The sequence below is a fragment of the Penicillium paradoxum genome, assembly GCF_028828445.1.
Source record: "Penicillium paradoxum strain IBT 22861 chromosome Unknown utg000007l_segment0_segment0, whole genome shotgun sequence".
Lineage (NCBI taxonomy): Eukaryota > Fungi > Ascomycota > Eurotiomycetes > Eurotiales > Aspergillaceae > Penicillium > Penicillium paradoxum.
In genome coordinates, this window is record NW_026643185.1 from 5,331,198 (window position 1) to 5,352,116 (window position 20,919).

A 20,919-nucleotide genomic window follows, 5' to 3' on the forward strand; every position below is an offset into this window, starting at 1 on the left:
TATATACATATTGAGACATGGTATAGTACTTGTTTTGCTTGTGATGCTTTGGTTTGTTAGCCCTGAGTAGGCACGTGGGGGAGGATAGGATTGGAGTCTATGGGGTACAACGGTTTGGTGTATGGGGGGTATAATGTAACAAGACAAGGAAAAGGAGGGGTGTGTACCCAGTGGGAGATGATCTTCTTCGTTCTTTTTGTTGGGGAGCTTGCATGTCTGTGGGGATGGGAAACGAGACAGGACCAAAAAAAAGAAGAACAAGATAACTCGAACAAAACAAGACTCATGGGTGAGGACGAAGGAAAGGCATGATTCGGGACGAGAACAGTAGTCGCTGATCCGAATCGGAAGTCGTAAAGAGTCGTTATAAAAAAAGAAGCTCAATTCAAAAACAAAAAGATGAAAGAAAGACATTAATCGTGGCGGTGCGGGCGAGATGTGAAGTCAAACGCGCGCGGGGAATAATCTATCGTCATTATCGCTGTGGGTCGCTGGAAACAAAAAGATGGAGGAAATAGAAAAGTGAAAAAGAAGAAGGATGAGAGCCCAACACAAGACTCAAGGCTAGGTCCGGGAGACCAAGTCCTGGAGAAAGCGGAAGAAACTCCTCTTCTTCTCAGAGCGGCAGGGACCTGCAATCCCAATAGATGGCGCAACACTCATTGGACCAACAATTTCCTCATCCCCCAGCTCGGGGAACTTGTCGTCATGCAGACGGGGAATGCGGACTTGTTGGCAAGGGTGGATATTAGATTGTGTGAGGGTGAGCGCGACACCGTCGAGAGCACCGAGTTGGCTAAGCATGGTCTCGTGCTGGGCGGCCCATTCGCGGTTGATGGACTCCCATTTCTCAATTGTGAGCTTGTAGATGTTCGAGGTGACGCCGTAGTGCTCGCCCGTGCGCACAAGATGCCTGGCGAAGTTGCACCGCGCGATATTCCAATCCGCACGCACCTGTTGGAAATTGCCAATGTCGCAAACCACAGGGACGTATGGCTCTGGCGTGATGTTGAAGTTGGCGTGGCCGAGTTTGTTGGCCCATTCATCGTTGGGATCGGATAGGACGAAAGGTGTTGCGTCACCTGAGACCGTGCGCACAGTGCTAGCTCGCGGCCGGTTGAAGGAGGCCACGGAGGGCTTGGATGAGAGTGGTGGAGAAGGAAGCATTCCAACGAATCGCGGGTCCGAAATCATGTTGTAGTTGCAGGTGGTTTGTTCGCTCGCATCTGCGACTGAGGGGGACTGCAGTGGTGACTGGACGCGGGTCGCTGTGGTACTGTTTGAATCGTCTCCCATAAAAGGTGGCAAAAGAGGAGTTGTCGCCTGCGGCGCATCGTTGTCATCTTGGCTAAGGCTGTTCGCCCGAGTGATATCGATTGGGCGCACACCGGACTCGCTAGCACGTTCCTCGAAAATGGTGCGCGCAGGGGAAGGCGGAATGGAGTCAACTCGACTCATGGAACTAGCGATAGGGCTTGCCAACGCAGAGGCGGCTGAGTTTGCGCGCGAGCGCAGATCATCCGGGAACATTTCGCCTTCAGAGCCACCAGAAGATCGTTTTGTCTTCCATCGGGCCGACATGGTCGAGATGTGAGAGTTGATGCGCGAGACGCCTTTCATAGAAGAACTATCTGAGCGTCTCTTCTTTGGGGATGGTGCTGTCTCCATGCCAGTATCACTCAAGTCGTAGTTATCTGAGTTGTTGACGGGAGGGAAATATGACTCTTCCGCAGACACTCCGTAATCAAAGTGCTCTAAAAGATTAGGGTTAGCAACTGTGACAGTAGGAAAGAAAGTATATCTTTTTTTTTTCTATACTTTCTTTCTTTGCGGTGGCGTTAGGTTGGGGACATACTAAAATATTGATCTTCCAATGAGTCGCGTATGCACTCTTCTTCCTTAACTCCGGTCAACTGAGTCCGACTAGGACTGTCCATAGAATTGCCCAGACCCGCAGAGACGAGGGACGAGACAGAACTGGAGACCCGGTTGTGGCCGGCCACAGAGAACAAAGAAATGGCAGGTGAAGCCGGCGCAGAGGTATTAATAGTCAGTGGTGATTGCGGCGGGCGTAGAGATGAATCCGCGTCGAGACTTTCTCGTGTCGCGTCGATTATCTGAGACAATTTGTACATTCTCAGGAAGAGAGCGCCGCTGAAGGACGTCGGGGTGGCTGGTATATAGGTGGGGAGGGTTGCCGATCAGCATCGGAGGTGAGGAGTGACCAGAAAAAAAAGAGAGAACAACGCTCAGTTCGAACAAGTCATCCTCCGTGCCTTTGGGCGGGAAAAGACGTGGCGGTGTGATGAGAAAGAGCAGTCAAGAGTCCGGGAAACGCGGGAACTGGAGTTTAGGGCCAGTTAGCATCCGATGAACCTCCAGGAAACCGATGCAATCGAATGATTCTCGTGGGAGGAAACACTCCAAAAATACACCACAGAAACCGAAAAACAAAATGCAAATCCCACCAAGCGACGTGGCCCAAACAAGTTAACTAGACCAGCTGGCTGGGCAGGAAGGACTTCGCGGGGTGTTTTTTTTTCTTACAATCGGCAAACGGACTGAAACGAACAGGGAGATCCTGGGTTGTACGAGACGTTTCTTTTCTTTTTTTTTTTTCTTTGATATAATCGAGGTAAGAGGTGTAGGAGGGGTAGCGAGGTAAAGAATGAAAGACGGCTCTAGACTGCCACAACGGTTTAGTGGAGATGCCCTTTGGCCAAAAAAAGAAGAAGTGACTAAGGCCAACGGACTAAACTCGCCGATCGTCGGGCCAAAAACTTACTCCGCTCAGTTCCGGTGGTTGACATCAGTTGAACCATGGGAGGAGGGAGTCTGGAAGGGCTCGAATGAGTGTTATTTTGTATTTTCTTTTCTTTTCTTTTTTTTTTTATATCATTTTGGTGCTTTTTGATTTGTGTTCCTTCACGTCTCTGCTCTATGCAAGCAGACACTAGTCTCTGTAATCGATTCATCGTACGATTCCAATTCGATTGTTTTTCAAACGGCTACACAGGTCTGTTGTGTAGCCCAATATGCCTGCCGATTGCCAATCACTCCAGGACCCTGTCCTCAATTAGGTATCTTCTCCAGTCCGGTGTGCGATCGGCGGCATCTAGACTGAAATCGATTGGCGATGGGAACCATTATGATGCCATTGCGACCCAGTTGCCCGGTGCTGATTCGCTTTGCAGGTGGGGGGAACAGGTTGGATACATCCGGTCCTGGGCCATCATTCTTATCATCTTCTGGGAGGTATGTATCCATGTTTGTTACCTATGTACCTAGGTGCTCATTCTCTGTCGACTCGGTCATCCTCATTCGGCCCAAACGGACCACCTAGGGGGTACCCATCCCCATTCTCTACACGGGCTGGTGCATCCACCCGTTGGTGTCAGAGCTCCGACGATGCTGAGCAACTGCGGACAAGGTCCCGTCCCGTAGACGTAAGAACTTTGTCCGAGTATGACGAGCAGGTCGCACGGGCAGTTACCAGTTCAGAATCCTCTCCAGAGGGCAGTACGAGCCAGGTATAATACTATCTGGTGCCCGTCCTACGAGTGTATCTGTGCGAACTCCGAATTGAACCTGGGCTGCAACAGGCATCCAAGCACGACCATTAGGTGCTTAGGCAGTGATACTGTACGGAGCAAAGAGTGAGAAAGATGACCATCCAATCATGATAAAGGTCGGAATGCTCAGGTACATGCCCGAGAGAGGTACATTCCGCGAGCAAAGGAATAGAGACAGCTCTTCCTCCATTCTCCAGACGTCCCGTCCACATGGCCTAAACCAAACTCCCAACGCGCTCGGGGAGTCGAGGAACATTCCACGGTCCCTGATGATTGGAGAGTTTACGTGCTGAGTTGCCTGAGGCGAGGCGAGAGGTAGCGCCTCTCCCCGCCGGGTGTGCCTTGGGAGGCGTGAGGCGTTGAGCCTTGGCGCAGGAACCGGGATTGGTTCTCGGGTAGGAGAATTTTTCAGCGAACAAGTCACCTTTTTTTCCTCACCTGATTTTTTTCTGTCTTTTTTTTGCCCTTGAATCCTTGGGCTGGTTGTTAATTGTGATATATCGCGTTCTTGTTGAATTTTCCCTTCCCCCTGGAGATCTCCGGTGCCATCTGTCACTAGAAAGATCCCTGCAGGTCACTAGCACCGAAAAGACCGTGCTGCGGCCCAAAACGGCATGGCCTAGGTGTGGGCTATCCTGGGTAGCCAATCACACGCCCTCGGCTAGGAAGAAGCAAAAAAACCTAATCGTGTGGGCTTCTGAGGTAATCGCCTAATTAGGAAGGCTGTCCGGTTACGCGGGCAGCTATGTCATAAACAAAAACTTGGAACACCACATGGCAATATGTATAGGAAGTCTCGGATACATTGTTATAGATAGATCTATTCTTGGAGATAATGTATACAACATACCGCCCCATCAAAACTCCCATTGCTGCAGCCAGTTTCGCATCAGCGAGATAGAGATCGGCTTCAGCTCCCTCATGCTGACACTCGCTTGTTTTGCCCGCTGGACATCCAGCGCCACGGACAATGCATTGTTCTCGTCCTGCAGCCCACGATAGAAAGCTAACAGCTTAAGTGCAGGCTTGGAAGCAATATCCGCACCGTTGGGGTTGGGGATACTCTCCAGCTCGGCAATCCACGCAGAGAAATCAATTGGCTCAACCGCATACCGACTCTGGATAGCTGGGATCAACGACGACCACGGTATCAATTCCGGATTTGTGAGATGGAACACGGCCCACGCTGCTTCAGACGAGCTCTTATGACGTGTGTTTACAATCTCCACTATGATTTTGGATAGAGTGTCCTAAGTAAAGTAGATCAAATCAGCAAGTGATCAGCGTGGGGTCTTCAGAATTTTTTTCCCTCTCTCGGATACTCGGCTTTTAGAGCTGGTGAACAAGTCAGGTTCGTATTCGGGGGCATCTTACCACTGGCACCCAATCAACCGCGGCCGACCCCAGTCGGTCGGGAATTTTACTCATCGCTTTCGATGTCGCGATGATCGTTGGCAACCATTCGTGGCGGCTCCATTGACCGCTCGTATGGGTCGGTCCTGCGATCTGTCCGACCCGATACACCGTCGTAGGGATCTGAGATTGTCGGGTGGCTTCGATACAGATACGTTCCGCGATGTGCTTGGATTCACCGTAGCCTTGCTGCAAAACAGCTGCACTATCTTCCATTGGGATTTCTGGAATCGAAGCTCCCATTTCCGGGGTCCAGCCACCTACCGTACTAACTGAGGAGATGAAATGAAGATGGGCATTGTGGTGACTGGCCAAGCTGAAATCAACAAAGCGCCGCACACCCTGAATGTGAGTATCCTCGAAGGAATCGACGGAATGGTTGAAGTCGACTTTCCAGGCATTGTGGATGATGGTGTCGACTGAGCCAAGGAGTTCTTGATACTTGGACTCGTTCAAGCCGAATCGTATTTCTCCGAATGAGGCTTGAAGAAATTCGACCTTGTTTTTCCAATCGTTTGCATCAATCTGCAATCCTTTAGTTTCAAAGCCCTTCTTCTGCCGGAATTGAGCTTCCGAGCGGTTGAGGCAGTAAACTTTAGTGACTGACTCGCTAGTCAATAGCGAATGCAGTAGATAGGTTCCCAATGAGCCAGTTGAGCCAGTCAATATCACAGTCGAGGGCGATTCCGATCCCGTTTGGGGGCAGATTGCCCGCGTTGGAAGATCGGACGTATATTTTTCTACCAGATTCTGGATCTTCTCTGCCCGCGGGATCCCAGCTTGGGCTGTCCCATCTAGGGTATTCATCACAACTTGAGACAAGCGGTCAATCGTTGGATTGCCGTAGATCGTCTGCGGATTAATGGTTCCAGGTTCTAACTCCGACCTTCGCAGCTGGATGCTTTTTTGCAGCACTCGAGAGACCTGGATGGTCATCAGAGAATCAAGACCGGTAGTGTACAAGTCTTGCGTATTTGCAACATCAGGCGTTCCCAAAACATGGGCAATAACTTGGCGAATATACTCTTTGACACTGTCGTAGTCCAAGGTCTCCGGCAGACAGTAGTCCAAGTCATCCTCGAGCTCCTTGGCATAGATTGCATCAATCTCTTTCTCGTAGTCTCGAAGAACGGGACGGCGTTGCACAGTGCCTTTCGGGGTTCTCTTGAAAGGCTTCGACTTGACCGAGAATCCAATCATGTTCTTCATCACCCGCCCATGAGCAGCGATGGACTGGTTGGCCACTTGCACAGTCGGCCAAATCTTCTCAATGAAATCTTTTGCGTCCATCTCCTGCGCTGCAGTGCTTCGCTCGACGAGCAGCGCAGCCTGGAAGCGGGACTGGCCGACGACCACCGCTTTGCCAACCAAAGGGTGTCCTTCAATGATGTTCTCCATACCGACAGGATTGAATTTCTCGCCATTGCTTAGTACCGTTATGTCGTCCTGGCGTCCATAGTACTTCCATAGATATGGGTGCTCTGGGTGTTGGGTGTAGAGATCTTTCGTTGAATACTCACTAAGGTCAGGGTATGTGTGGAAAATACCCTTGAAGTCGCGGGCATGTTCATCGCGAGGAATCACCATTTCAAACACGCCGTCGCCGAGATCTCGCATCTCCATGCCGAATGGATCACTCCAATCAAAGTAGCTCCAGTGGGCTGGGTCTTCCGGTAGCAATGATGGGAGCCAACCGATTTCAGTGGCCCCAAGCAACGGTATGATCTTGGTGTACTTGCGTAGTTGCTCTCCGGTCTCTAGCGAAAGAGATGCACCGCCGAAATAGACCTCCTTGAGTGCCTTCAGAGTTTCTAGTGCATCATCAGAGTGGCACATATCTTGCAGAAGCGAGGGTGGACAGATTGCAGCTGTTGGCCGGGCAGCACGCAGAAGCTCTACCATATGGCTGACAGAAAGAGGTTTCTCTGGGCGGATCAGGATAGGCATCTTGAGCCACACTGAGAAGACAAAAGATACGAGTCCCAATAAATGGAAGCAAGGCGTTGTGGTTAGCATCAGGTCCTCTTGGCCCAGATGGGCGAATAGAGATAGTCGACGACCTTCTGGTTTTGGAAGATGAGCACTAGCCTCAAGGGTCATGAAAAAGCCGTTGGTAAGGTACACTGGCTTTGGCATGCCTACGGCAGGAATCAGCGTGGTCTCACAGAGTCACTATCATAAGTCTTACCTGTCGTTCCAGAGCTATGGATGATACACACCGTGTCGTTCTCAGCATCAGTATAAGACTTGGAGTACGGATAATGGCACAAACCCCTCTCATCATCGAAAATTATCTCAATGGTCGGAATCAGGAAGATACCCAGGGCTGGGATAAGTCCCTGGATCTCCAAGGTTTGTCTCCGATGTTCCTCGCTGAAAAAGAACTTGGTGCAGTGTGTAGCTTCCAGCAGATGAACATAAGTGTCGTTCGAGTTTCTCGTAGAAGGTAGAAAAGCCTATTGAGGATTGGAATTGAGCCAAGTATCATAGTTTCGGTTCCAAAGATTTCCTTTCCTACCTGATATCCAGTCTTCTGGCAAGCAAGCATAAATATGAAATAGCGCGCATCATTAGCCCCCATATAAGCCAACGTTTCCGGGCACTGTGCTGGTCCGATGGTGTCTTCAATCCACCAGCACATGTAGTTCACAGCCTGCGCTAGGTCTTTGATCGAAAGTTCTCGGAAACCATTGCTCACTTCTGATCCCCGAGGAATCACAGCAAAGCGTTGGAGGGGATTCTTCTCGGCAGACTCATCGACTGTTGGCGCCAACAGTCTTTTCAAGTGTGGCTCCATAGTCTGCGTATAATGTAATGCAAGCTATTGGGACAATCAAACGAGTGTGATGAGAACTAATTATCTCCGGCCGGAATCCATAGAGGTACTTATAGAGCGTTCATTAGCCCGGGCCCCTCCTACCCTCCTTCTAGAAGGGGATCTGTTCGGTACCATCAAGAGGGGAACGATTATCAACGCACTATTAATATAATTCTTACAATCTAACACCCAGGTAATTGGAAAGAGCTTTGCCATCAACTACTTGACGTCATTTGGTCATTTTTATCTTCTGAGTGTAAGATTCTGCCTTGTCTCTCAGATGCAAGACTTCTCTCGGATTGTTAAACATAAGATTCCATAAACGGCACCAACGTGTAGATCCTCCCGTATTGCGTACCTTATACAGCAAAGGACATGTTTTACCCCGCATCGGGAAACTCAAGATATGGGGCTGAGCATTAGTTTCGAACTTGTGCTTGGCTTTGGCTTTGGCTTCACAACTAGGGCTTTAGTCTACGTGTTCCAGATATTAGTGCCGCGCTATGGAGCCAGCAGGGATATGAATATGATTTCATGCTTAGCTGTGTGATAGCCCATCTGTGTGCCCTGAGTATTCAATACCGTCAGCATGTTTTTCTCTTTGCCAAGGACCATGGCTGTAATCGTTTCTATGACTGTGCATAACCGATCTGTATACTCCACACGTACACTGCGTACGGAGAACGGAGTAAATATACTAGCATTCCATGTTTCATTGTACGAAGTACATGTGGCTTATATGTTAGCCCTGGAGACTCACAGTGCTAATATAATAGGCTGTTCATGTTTAGGGGCATGGGCTAGGATGTGATTGTACTTTGTAGCCGCATAAACCAATCCCGGGGTAGCATGTCGACCTTCTTGTTTACGAGCTACATATACGTGGGTACCTAAATGCAATCCATATAACCAGGAAGTATCCATGTTATGTACCTATATAATATATATCAGCCATTTTGCATGCACCTGGCTCCTAGTACCTAGGTATCTTGTTGCAATAATCAGCTATGAAACCATGTCCACCGCTTCAACTCTAAGTATGACGCTAGACCAATTCTTGTTGGGGACTAGTTTAGATGTTGCTGTAGTTCATGAAACCCAGGTACCAGATTTGCTAGATGTATATGGGATCATGACCGCTCGTTGCCTGTAGACCATTTAGTATACTCCGTACCTAAGTTTGATATGCGCCAAATGGGGCAATTAGCTCGATCACGCAATAAAAGCAGTATCCACATCACACAAACCTGTGTGGGCTATATCCAATCCGATTTAAGCCATTCTCTACAGCTATCCTGGCTATATCCAATCGTGAGATCCCATCCAACTCTTATTAATAATGGGCGCCTTGAAAACGTAACCATCTCCAACCCACGTGACCTTATACTATCGGGCGATTCCGACCTCGGACTCCAACTTGCAAAGTTCAACAGAAGCACTTCCACTTTCCAAGTGCCGAGGTTGTCCAATTTACTTGGACACAGAACTTCATCTCCATTGGAATAAGTTTGAATCACAATCCTCCAATGAAGTTCTCCTCATACGTTGCGGCCGTGGCCATTATCGCCGGTGTCCAGGCTTCTCCGCACCCCGCACCTCAACAGCAACAGATCCTGAATGTGGTATCTTCGCCCTCTCAGCCCAGCTACAGCCAAGCAGACTTGAACAATGTAATCAGCAAGTCACCTCTACTATCACTGCACCGAGATCTGGTCGAAATCGAGTCAATCTCCGGTAACGAGCACAATGTCGGCCTCTTCGTCGCACAATACCTGGAGGCCCGGAACTTCACCGTGGTAAAGCAGGAGGTACCCCCAGTGAAGGGCCAGAAACCTACCAAGCCCCGATACAACATCTACGCCTATCCGAAATCACACACACAACCTCCCTCCATCCTCCTCACCAGCCACATCGACACCGTCCCGCCCTTCATCCCATACTCCGTGCACCAGGCCCAAGCCGACGACTCCACCTCCATTGACCGAGAGAACCTCATCCTCGGTGGCCGCGGCTCCGTCGACGCTAAAGGCAGCGTGGCAGCGCAGATCTTCGCAACCCTCGAAACGCTAGACGAGCAACCCGACGCCAAGCTCGGCCTCCTTTTCGTAGTCGGCGAGGAAATCGGCGGCGACGGCATGAAAGTCTTCTCCGGCTCAGCCCTCAACGACCAAAGCGCCTTCAACACCATCATCTTCGGCGAGCCCACCGAGGCAGCCCTCGTCGCTGGCCACAAGGGCATGCTCGGCTTCAAGGTGCTCGCCCACGGCAGCGCCGCTCACTCGGGATACCCATGGCTCGGCAAGAGCGCAGTCTCAGCAATCCTGCCTGCACTGTCGCGTCTCGATGTGCTCGGTGATATCCCCGCCGAAGAAGGCGGTTTGCCCGCTTCCCCGAAATACGGGCCGACGACGCTGAATATCGGTGTTATTCGCGCCGGCGTCGCGACTAACGTCGTTCCCTCCGAGGCGTGGGCGGATGTTGCTGTGCGATTGGCGGCTGGTACGCCTGCTGAGGCGCGGGAGATCATTCAGCGTGCTGTTGATGAGGTTGTTGGTGATGCTGATGCCGAGGTGGTTTTGGATTTCATTTCTCATAATGAGTCTTATCCGCCCCAGGATTTGGATGTTGATGTTGATGGCTTTGAGGTTACCACTACCAACTATGGCACTGATGTGCCCAGTCTGGCTGTGAGATCTGGTGTCAAGCGTTACCTGTATGGACCTGGTAGTATCTTTGTCGCTCATGGCGATAATGAGGCCCTTAGCATTCGCGAGATCGAGGAGGCTGTGGTTGGATTTTAAAAAGTTGATTCAGGCTGCGTTGGAGAGAGAGTAGAAGGGTGAGATAGTCTGATGTTTGATGTTTCTTGTTGCACATCTATATTCAATGTGCCTTCGTTAGACACGATATACAATTTCGGTTAATGCATTAGTTCAAGTATCCAGCAAGGGACGTACGCAGAAGATTTTATTATAAATATGATGCCAACTCTCTATGTTCATCTAAACAGGTAGATTTTTCAAATAAAACTAGCCATGTACAAAAGGTTGGTATACAAGTCTGGGTTTCCCCAAAAGGCGAACGAAAAGGCGCTGCATAGAAAACAAAGCATGGATATCAAATCCACAGCAAACCACCGTCATTAGAGCAGACCATCGGGCAAGTTTAATGCCTAGGTGCCCTCTCCCACCCGGTCTTGAGATCCCCACTAGGCTTGAACCGCGGGAATGGGTGGGCTTCAGTATTGAAAACGTGATCCTCCAGCGAGATGAAATCACGATCAGAGAACAGCAAGTAGAAATACTTGAGCGTCTCAGCCATCCAATAACTCTCCATATTGTCACGCTTGTACGAAGGGACTGCATCCGCATTGCCGAGGGATGTGAAGCCCTTGATGCGGAAAACGGGTTCCGCGCTGGTTGTTGGAAGACGAGAAGTGCGCAAGGTGCTTTTCTTTTCAGTCACGGAAGTGTGTTTGACAAAAGACTTGAAGAGCTCCCAGCCCCACTGGCGGTACATATCGTCGCCGGTAATACGGTAAAGATAGAAGAGGGACTCGACTGTTTCCGGGCGTTGCAGGTTATGGCGATCGTTGCGGCGGATGTCGATGTCCTTGCGCCAGGGTTCGGAGGCATCACTTTGCCTGTCTAGCGGCTGCGAGATGCCACGTAGTATCTCGGGCTTGGATGCGCGATTGGGGTCCGTCATGGGATCTGGGTACTTGTCTGCCATCATCACGGGTGGCGAGTCGAGGACGAAATGAGAGATTTCAGCTGCGAGACCTGTGGCTGTTGTTTGGTGCATTGCCCAGCAGGTTTTCATCAATTCTCTAGCCATGAGAATCTCCTCCTCGCGCTGTTGAGACCAGTCTGCTGACTTTCGAGCCTGGGACAAGGGTTGGCCACCAGTGGCGCCAAGCGCGATAGTTCCGGGCATGAAACAGACCAGGTGGTCCATTCTGGGGGAGAGCTCCTGGTCTAGGCCCTGGGGCCGCTCGCCAATGATCATCAGCTGAGAGTTCTTGGTAAATGCAATGAGGTGCTTGCGAATGCCTCTCAATGCCTCGTCCCACATCTCTTTGTAGACGGGCTCCTGTTCTGAGGTCTGCAGATATTGCTTGATGAGATATTCTGGAGGAAAGTCAGCTTCCAGGGATCAATGAGAGCGGGCATTCCATCGACATACCATAGTACGAGTCTGCCTTATTGCCCAAAGTAATGCTGTCACCCATGAATTTACCAGTGTCGGGATGGATGGCGGTTTGGACAAGACCGTCCCGCGGCGATTGCAGATCGACCAGCTGCATCGGTTTTTCAACCAACTTCCAATATTCTGCTTCACCAGTCAACTTGGCCAGGTACTTGAATTCAAGTTGCATCGATCCAGCTTCAGCGATGGATGTAGCTCCCTCGTCAAAGTGAACCGCGACACCTGCCGATGTGTTGAGATTGACGTTCGACCACGGAATGCCACTTGGAGACTCAAAGGCCCCGAGGAGTCGCTCCGAGAGATCAGCTGCTTTCTCGATATATAGATCTTCACCAGCGGCACCGACATCATCGTCATTGAGAGGCGCCAAATCAGGATATTTAGTCGACAGATAGTGTGCAGACAAAAGGCCACCCAACATTCGGATAGTAGTCTCGAACGTATTGACATCACGATCCTGATTGTAGTTCAACGAGGTCGAGATCCATTGTCGCGCACGGTGAACCTTGGAGGTCAGATTCATGATCATTAATGTGTCCAGCGAGTCAACAATCATCCAGCCTAATGCGCCGCTCGTGTCTTCCTGGTTGACGTTTGAGACTGGGCGATACTGATCGTAACCTGAATCATAGTGTCAGTCCTGCCGCAATCCAAGCACTGCAAAGATTACTAGATGACCTACCCCATGCGTTCTTTTCATACCCTTCCCAGCTGACAATGAAGGCGTCCCGCACTTTCTCTCGTCTTGCTGTCCAGTCAGATAAGTCCCCAGAAGACTTTCCATCTTCCAATGTCTGAGCCCATTTCCAAAGTTCTACCCCCTTGTCATTCGACTGTAGCCCTGACCATGACCATGTGGGGAGGTAGAAGTTATAATACAACACAAACAAGATTGTACACGCTCCCAGCACCTTCAATAACACTCCCCATCTTCTTCGAGGACCAGTGCGCCGGGGCGAAAAAAATGGCTTATCTTTGTATAAAGGGAGTGTACGGTCTTTTTCGAAATAACCGTTCACTTTATTGGTCAGGGGGATTGGTTGATTTGATAGCCCATATCCGCGGAGCCCTGTCCGAGGGTTTGCGTAAAAGCTGTCTTGTTGCGCGGGTGCAAAGGGGCTGCGCGATGGCTGGTATGCCATTTTCTCTTTCAGTCAGCCCCTGACTCTGTGTGTGATTCTCTACGGGTCTTGCGATTATCGAGTGCGACGCATGGGAGTGGGGACGGTGTCGAGGTGCTGTCGGAGGATTCGCCTTCGTTTAGTATCGATCAATATTCCAGTTCAAAGTTCATAGAAGCGTTATTCCTATTCAAATGCAAGGATCAATCAGTTTTGTTCTTAGGAGCAGCCGGCCCCCGTTGGTCTAGGATACCCAGGAACCTACCGAAACCCGGAGATAACAAGATTCTGATAGGTAGATCTCGGTCGCAAGGACAATCTTGGCCCTGGAATGTGAGATAGGAAACCACGCGCACAGATAGCGTTGTGGTTTGGGGGTTTGCTGGTTTGATGGTCCGTAAACAATTTATCTGCGGAGATGCGGAGCGCGGAGGTTGTCCCGCGTGTCCTCAATTTCAGGGCCGAGAAAAGCCAAGTCTTTCAAGCATACAATCTAAACTTCGACAATGTATGCGCACATTCGACAATCGAGAACGTGGCAAATGCAGATTGAAGGAAGCTGGGGAAGTGGAGTGCCAGCATTAGGTAGCAAATCAGATCTCATTGCTCGCGTAACACTGATGTCTAGTCGCAGAGTGGACATCTCCAGGCATATAGTTATATGGAGATTCGCCAAATCTCATGATATTGATTGTTATTCCGTCGGGCAATTATAGTTTGTAATTCCCATTAACCTGATAAACCTATGTTTCATCTGCTACGGATTGGAACTTAGCCCAGGGGAAGAATAGATTGAATGCATAGCATTAGCGCTTCAAGATAAAGATCTAAACCGTGCACTAGATGTGGATCACCAACCCCGCAAGGTAGATACAATTACAGCTTCTGGTATTCAAGCTTGCCCTCCAACTTCTTCGCCTCTGCCACCTTCCGTACCGCCTTGTTGAAGTCATCCTGGTTGATAGCGTCACGATAATCCTTGATCGCGAAGAGACCACTATTCGAGAGTTAGTCGACAAATCCATAGTATCTTGTGGAATACAGGTATCACTCACGCTTCAGTAACCACGTTTCGAAGATCAGCACCGTTAAGACCATCGCTCATCTTGACCACACTCTCAAAGTCAAGATCACCGTCCTTTTGAACTCCGGCGGTGTGAATCTTCAGGATCTCCAGACGGCCCACCTCATTAGGAAGAGGAATCTCAATCTTGCGGTCCAGACGACCGGCACGCAACAAAGCAGGGTCCAGTGTATCGGGTCGGTTGGTGGCCATGATGATTTTCGTCTTTCCTAGGTAGTCGAAACCGTCGAGCTGGTTGAGCAACTCCATGAGCGTACGCTGAATTTCTCGATCTGCCGAAGTTCCCTCTGAGAATCGTCGTCCACCGATGGCATCGATTTCGTCCATGAAAATAATGCAGGGTTCGTGTTCCTTGGCGTATCCGAACATCTCTCGGATCAGTCGAGCGGATTCACCGATATATTTATCCACAATAGCGGAGGATACAACTACATACGGTGGCTCAGTTAGACAATTGCAAAAATGACTGTAATAGGAATATAAACTTACCCTTCAAGAAATTGGTGTCCATCGAGCTGGCCACTGCTCGTGCAAGCAGTGTCTTACCAGTACCCGGAGGACCATAAAGCAACACACCCTTCGGAGGCTTAATTCCAACTCTCAAGAAGAGCTCTGGGTTCTTCAGAGGCAGTTCGATAACCTCACGAAGCTCTCTGATCTGGTCGTTCAGACCACCGATACCCGCAAAGTTGACCGACCCTGGATCTTCCAAAGACATGTTGTACACCATGGGATCAACTTCGCGAGGCAGCATCCGCATGATAGTGAGTGTTGTCATATCCAAGGCCACACGTGTGCCTTGCTTCATCTTGGACTTATCCACCTTTGAACGACAACCGACCACATATCGGGGACCCGATGACGCCTTGACAATGACTATAGACCGGATCAGCTTGCTGCATGATGGAAGCGCATCTCTGGGGGCTCGGATACTTACATCGCTCTTCATCCAGTTGCTTCAACACCTCACCGATGATCTGACCAACACTTTGTAGTGCCTTGATGTTATCCTCGGAAACATCAAACTCTCTTTGAAGATCCTTGATCCCCAATCGAAGGGTCTTCAATTTGGCTTCCCATTCTCGTAGCTCGAGCAAGCTCTTTTTATAATCCTCGAGCGCCAGGCCGCGCTCCGGGTCGCTCATGATGAATGACGGTGGACGAACGACAGATTCACCGAGTGTGGACGAGTGGGGATGAGAACCGATAGAGGATCGTAATTCAAGTAGATGCTTGGGTTGTCGTGTAAGGTCGTGGATGCGAAATGGATGGATATCGTGATTGAAAAGGGCGACAGCACCTTGCCCTGGGGAGCTTCCAGCTTCCAGCGCGGCGTCGATGAGATGATCACATGATGCCTTATGTCATAATCTTGGTCATCCATATATGATGCCTAAGGCATGCATTGGGGAACATCAGCCTGAGGCAATAATATTGGGTGAACAAGGTGGCGATGAACGGCCTGAACGGATGGATCTATGCTGTATGTAAAAAAAAATACTATCCATGGATCCAAGATACATAATGGTGATAATTTTCCTTTTCCTCCTTCCTCTGTATCTCTTTACCTTCTTCTCAGAATAGTACTCGCCCTTCAGTATCTGTACATGTACATATACCTTCTTTTCATTAATCTCACCAGTCTCTTGCCCTAGAGACCTCTCCATCCATCTAGGCTTCTCCACACCCGGGTTCGACTATTGCCTGTGTTTCGCCCAACCACTTGGCTCAGTGGCCTCGGGTGGACTCGTGCTTCTTTTTACAGAGCTGGCCATATGGTCTTGAGGGCCTTTGCGGTATAATTGCCCGCTTGGCGCAGTGGTAGTCGCGCATCACTTGTACTTCTCAAGATCATGATGAGGTCCCTGGTTCAATCCCGGGAGTGGGCTTTTCCTTTTTTTGGTTTTGGTTTTTTCTTTTCTCCATTGGCTGCCGATCAATCTTACTCTTGCACTGTTCCGAAATTTTAAACATATCTGCCAGCTTGGCGCAGTGGTAGTCGCGCATCACTCGTACTTTCTGCATGAGTTTATGATGAGGTCCCTGGTTCAATCCCGGGAGTTGGCATATGATTTCCTTTTTTTGGTTTTTACCTTCATGCTTCTCTAGCTCTTCGATCTAAGATCACATCACATTGATATATCAGCTTTTCTTTTTGTTTACTAACTTCACGGTGCGTGGCCATAAAGTGGAAGATGAATGGTCCGATCATGGCCCGACACACTTGCGCCTCGAAAATCAGGCACCACGCCTGTCTGGGTCCAGAAGACAGAAGGGAACGCTAGTACGTAAGACCAACCTTGGAAGCCAATTCGTTGCAATTGTGTGCAATTGGTCAGATTAACAGTACCAGCAGCTTCGAGGAAGAGGAGGAAGACCTCCTAATACGATTGGCTCAGACTACAAGGTACTTGCGCGATGGAGGGGTAGTAGAGGGGTACAGCACAGGAGGTACGTCCACGTCTGTGATCGACGTGAGGGCATGTGCAATCGGGAGAACGGTATGCCATCATAGTCTCATATCTTCCGAGGGACGGGAGATCTCGTAGCTAAGGAGGCCGCATATGGTCGGATCAACCAGCAAGCGCTGGAGAACAGCCGTGGAGCCCCACTGTCGCATTGGAAAGAATCGGAGCAGTAAGGAGCTTTCCCGGGGTTCATGGGGAAGTATTTAAGTCGGGTGTCGCCCAATATAGACGGGTTTCTCTTATTTTGCTTAAGTTGTTTACTTCTTTCTCACAGGTGAGTTCAAGTTACATATCATCTACCCCGCCATATACACCTCTCCCTCTCCCTCTCTCTACCCCTCCTATCCACCATATCACATCATCAGGTCTTCTGGAAAGCCATAGAAACATACCCAAAAGACCTCCCCGGTGATCGTAGTAGGAACTGGTTTATTGCCCACTGGGTGAGCTCCAAGCAAATCATATCATTCTTCCCTCTCCCACCCAATCTTTTTCGGTCATCGGTGAACCTCCCCCCGCCGTTAGTCACAGCTTCCGCCATATATCAGCCCAGATCCTCTTTTCTCCTTTCTTACTGACTTTATCATCAGCCCTGTTCATTTCCAACATGCCTATCTCCAAGATCCACGCTCGTTCCGTGTACGACTCTCGCGGCAACCCCACCGTTGAGGTGGACGTTGTCACCGAGACCGGCCTTCACCGCGCCATTGTGCCTTCCGGTGCTTCCACTGGTTCGTTCTCCTTGCCTTATGGGCCCATCTGGCAATAACAATTAGCTTGCTAACATTAACACCCTAGGCCAGCACGAGGCCGTCGAGCTCCGCGATGGTGACAAGACCAAGTGGGGTGGCAAGGGTACGTAACTGGATACCTCTGTTTACACCATGAGGGATCGGAAACTCACATCTTACTTTCAAATAGGTGTCCTCAATGCCGTCAAGAACGTCAACGAGATCATTGGCCCCGCCATCATCAAGGAGAACATCGATGTTAAGGACCAGGCCAAGGTTGACGAGTTCCTGAACAAGCTCGATGGAACCCCCAACAAGGGCAAGCTCGGTGCCAACGCCATCCTCGGTGTCTCCCTGGCCATTGCCAAGGCTGCTGCTGCTGAGAAGGGTGTTCCCCTCTACGCTCACATCTCCGACCTTGCCGGAACCAAGAAGCCCTTCGTCCTCCCCGTCCCCTTCCAGAACGTCCTTAACGGTGGCTCCCACGCCGGTGGCCGTCTTGCCTTCCAGGAGTTCATGATTGTTCCCGAGTAGGTGTTTCAGCTTTGAATCGACTTGCAACAATATACTGACGGGATATAGCACTGCCCCCACCTTCTCCGAGGGTCTCCGCCAGGGTGCTGAGGTCTACCAGAAGCTCAAGTCTCTCGCCAAGAAGAAGTACGGTCAGTCCGCCGGTAACGTCGGTGATGAGGGTGGTGTCGCCCCTGATATTCAGACTGCCGAGGAGGCTCTCGACCTCATCACCGAGGCTATCGAGCAGGCCGGCTACACCGGACAGATCAAGATCGCCATGGACGTTGCTTCCAGCGAGTTCTACAAGGTCGATGCCAAGAAGTACGATCTTGACTTCAAGAACCCTGAGAGCGACCCCACCAAGTGGCTCACCTACGAGCAGCTTGCCGACCTCTACAAGTCCCTTGCTGCCAAGTACCCCATTGTCTCCATCGAGGATCCCTTCGCTGAGGACGACTGGGAGGCCTGGAGCTACTTCTACAAGACCTCTGACTTCCAGATCGTTGGTGATGATTTGACCGTCACCAACCCTCTCCGCATCAAGAAGGCCATCGAGCTCAAGTCCTGCAACGCTCTTCTGCTCAAGGTTAACCAGATCGGTACCTTGACCGAGTCCATCCAGGCCGCCAAGGACTCCTACGCCGATGGCTGGGGTGTCATGGTTTCCCACCGCTCCGGTGAGACCGAGGATGTCACCATTGCTGACATCGCTGTCGGCCTGCGCGCCGGCCAGATTAAGACCGGTGCCCCTGCCCGTTCCGAGCGTCTCGCCAAGCTCAACCAGATTCTCCGCATTGAGGAGGAGCTTGGTGACAAGGCTGTCTACGCTGGCGAGAAGTTCCGCACCGCTGTGAACCTGTAAATGCAGCCTGTTGGCAGCATAGATCGAACCTCATGAAAAGTTCGGCAAAAGCGATGGTTTGATGATCCATGGAGCCATCGTCCATGATGATTATGAATTTAATAGGATCTTTTTCAATGAAAACAAATTCCCACTACTTGAGAAATAGCAAATAATCACTCAAAAGTAAATCCAACGTAAAAGATGTATCAAAGAAAGGGTCATGCTCATCGGGCATCCAATGCCCGAGATCACGTGCGCATCCCACCTGGGGACGATAAGTGTGTCCCACATAAAATTTGCCCTCGCCCCTCCATCCTTTGCTGGGTCCTATCGTTGGCTTGTTCTTTTTGTGTCTTGCGTATAGCGCATTACGTTCTTTCATTTCTTTTTATCTCGTACCAACAAGGTTCTATATTGCCCAAAATGCCGCCTTCTAAGTGGGGTATGTAATTGTCCTTTATCAATCCTCTTATAGTGCTCGCCACAATCATTTAGCTCGTCAGGTTTCTGTTGCAGTTGGTTAATACTTTGATTCCAAACAGATGATGAAGAGGAGGATGTCCCTCCTCCTCCTGTTGTTGCCCCTCGCCGCCGCTTCGACGATGAAGAAGAAGAGGATGTAAGGCAATCCGATCTCAGCCTATTCCCCAGGGCCAACACATCTCGCGAAGAGAAAACCCAGCAGACTAACAAATCCCAAACGATAGGTCCTTGACTCCTGGGATGCCGCCGAAGACTCTGAGGTAGAGCGCGAGAAGGCCAAGAAGGCTGCCGAAGCCGAAGCCAAAGCTAAGGCCGCCGCCGCCGCCAACAAGAAGACCAAGGCCCAGCGGATAGAGGAACGCCGGGAGCAGCGCCGACTCAACGAGGAAAGCGGTGATTCCGACAGCGAGGATGAGACCGAACGCCGCGCTCGTCTGCGCAAGACCGAGCAAGAGGCCGATCTCGCCCACGCCGAGGACCTGTTCGGCTCCGTCGACGTTAAGCGCAACAAGGGCGCCCCCAAGGCCGTCGTTGTCAGCGACTCAAACGACCCCACTAAGGCCGTCGATCTGTCCGCCATGCCGCTCTTCAAGCCCGTCACCAAGGACCAGTTCACCCGCCTGACCGAGACTCTCCTGCCCCTTCTCACCCCGCACTCCAAGAAGGCCCAGTACTCCCTCTGGGCTCAGGACTTCACCCGCAAGCTTGTGAAGGAGTTGCCCAGCGCTGAGATCAAGAAGATCGCTAGTGCTCTCACCACCGCTTCCAACGAGAAGATGCGCGAGGAGCGTGCTGCCGACAAGGGCAACAAGAAGACCAAGGCCGCTAAGACCAAGATTTCATTGAATGCCAGCCGTGACAGCCACGTCGATAACACCAACTACGATGGCGATGATGGTCTCGCGGATGATGACTTTATGTGAACGCGAACACGGACCTCACGACTCGTCTCCATTCGAAATTTGTTTCGCTGCTTCCCGGATTTGATCCTTGAAAATATGCATTCCAAACGAAGGCTTACACCTTTCTTCTCCCTCCCCTTTCTGCAGGTTTTATGATGGGTACATGATGTTATCCCCTCTATTTTTCTCCTTTTCATAAATCTCGCCATGTACATCCCCTTCCATCTCGGACTCTTGAACCCATAGAAAGATTCAATCCATTTCGATTATTATATGACTTCACACACATATGATATGGAACTGTAATCAACCCCTAGCTTTTAGCCATAATTTCATTTGAACATCAAGCAACAGATGTTTCTACTGCTAGCCCTAACAGCACGACTCGAACTAAGCACCCCAAATTTCCCAGCTTGCTGCTCAGTATATCCAACACATCTCTAGGGGTTTGGTTTTATTTACTGGTATCATTCGAGTTAGGCTACTTCTCCCCAGAGATATGGGAGATACTGGGCGAGGAACTACCTACATGTTTGATCCTCATGGTCTCCTAGCTTTTTGTTTTGTTCGGGGTTCAAAGACGGATGCCCTGGTAATGCCAGTTCTGCATATCCCGCCAGATGACTTTCTGCGTGGCGGTTCTATAGAACATTTGGAAGGGTTCCACGTGGTGATCCCTTGCGTTGGACATGGATATCGTGGCATTTTTCTCCGATTACGATCTTCGAATCTTAGAGAGTTGATAGTATTGTGGTTAT

General features: G+C 50.3%; 9 protein-coding genes across 9 annotated transcripts; 4 read left to right on the forward strand and 5 right to left on the reverse strand.

Annotated features, from left to right (window-relative positions):
• Positions 1-564: 564 nt before the first annotated feature.
• N7457_009467 (uncharacterized protein) lies at positions 565-2,135 on the reverse strand (the record flags this gene model as incomplete). Its single annotated transcript, XM_057180510.1, has 2 exons — positions 565-1,754; positions 1,856-2,135. The coding sequence occupies 2 exons, from the start codon at positions 2,133-2,135 to the stop codon at positions 565-567; spliced, it is 1,470 nt and encodes a 489-aa protein (XP_057028896.1).
• Positions 2,136-3,072: 937 nt separating this feature from the next.
• On the reverse strand, positions 3,073-3,267 carry N7457_009468 (uncharacterized protein; the record flags this gene model as incomplete). The annotated part of the gene is made up of 1 exon (XM_057180511.1): positions 3,073-3,267. One exon carries the CDS (start codon positions 3,265-3,267, stop codon positions 3,073-3,075), a length of 195 nt encoding a protein of 64 aa, XP_057028897.1.
• A 1,162-nt stretch (positions 3,268-4,429) lies between these two features.
• On the reverse strand, positions 4,430-7,785 carry N7457_009469 (putative NRPS-like enzyme; the record flags this gene model as incomplete). The annotated part of the gene is made up of 4 exons (XM_057180512.1): positions 4,430-4,822; positions 4,947-7,123; positions 7,174-7,441; positions 7,504-7,785. Coding segments are annotated over 4 exons (3,120 nt in total), but the record flags the coding sequence as incomplete, so codon positions are not given.
• A 1,544-nt stretch (positions 7,786-9,329) lies between these two features.
• Positions 9,330-10,604, forward strand: N7457_009470 (M20 family metallopeptidase; the record flags this gene model as incomplete). The annotated part of the gene is made up of 1 exon (XM_057180513.1): positions 9,330-10,604. One exon carries the CDS (start codon positions 9,330-9,332, stop codon positions 10,602-10,604), a length of 1,275 nt encoding a protein of 424 aa, XP_057028899.1.
• A 364-nt stretch (positions 10,605-10,968) lies between these two features.
• Positions 10,969-13,154, reverse strand: N7457_009471 (glycoside hydrolase family 47 protein; the record flags this gene model as incomplete). The annotated part of the gene is made up of 3 exons (XM_057180514.1): positions 10,969-11,933; positions 11,989-12,633; positions 12,695-13,154. The coding sequence occupies 3 exons, from the start codon at positions 13,152-13,154 to the stop codon at positions 10,969-10,971; spliced, it is 2,070 nt and encodes a 689-aa protein (XP_057028900.1).
• An 855-nt stretch (positions 13,155-14,009) lies between these two features.
• On the reverse strand, positions 14,010-15,575 carry rpt4 (proteasome regulatory particle base subunit RPT4; the record flags this gene model as incomplete). The annotated part of the gene is made up of 4 exons (XM_057180515.1): positions 14,010-14,130; positions 14,189-14,645; positions 14,707-15,093; positions 15,155-15,575. Coding segments are annotated over 4 exons (1,386 nt in total), but the record flags the coding sequence as incomplete, so codon positions are not given.
• Positions 15,576-16,427: 852 nt separating this feature from the next.
• Positions 16,428-16,858, forward strand: N7457_009473 (uncharacterized protein; the record flags this gene model as incomplete). The annotated part of the gene is given in 3 exon segments (XM_057180516.1): positions 16,428-16,501; positions 16,565-16,718; positions 16,733-16,858. The coding sequence occupies 3 exon segments, from the start codon at positions 16,428-16,430 to the stop codon at positions 16,856-16,858; spliced, it is 354 nt and encodes a 117-aa protein (XP_057028902.1).
• A 434-nt stretch (positions 16,859-17,292) lies between these two features.
• Positions 17,293-18,794, forward strand: aspf22 (enolase acuN; the record flags this gene model as incomplete). The annotated part of the gene is made up of 4 exons (XM_057180517.1): positions 17,293-17,416; positions 17,484-17,540; positions 17,607-17,946; positions 17,999-18,794. The coding sequence occupies 4 exons, from the start codon at positions 17,293-17,295 to the stop codon at positions 18,792-18,794; spliced, it is 1,317 nt and encodes a 438-aa protein (XP_057028903.1).
• Positions 18,795-19,199: 405 nt separating this feature from the next.
• N7457_009475 (eukaryotic translation initiation factor 3 subunit J) lies at positions 19,200-20,182 on the forward strand (the record flags this gene model as incomplete). The annotated part of the gene is made up of 3 exons (XM_057180518.1): positions 19,200-19,218; positions 19,319-19,395; positions 19,484-20,182. The coding sequence occupies 3 exons, from the start codon at positions 19,200-19,202 to the stop codon at positions 20,180-20,182; spliced, it is 795 nt and encodes a 264-aa protein (XP_057028904.1).
• Between the last annotated feature and the right edge of the window lie 737 nt (positions 20,183-20,919).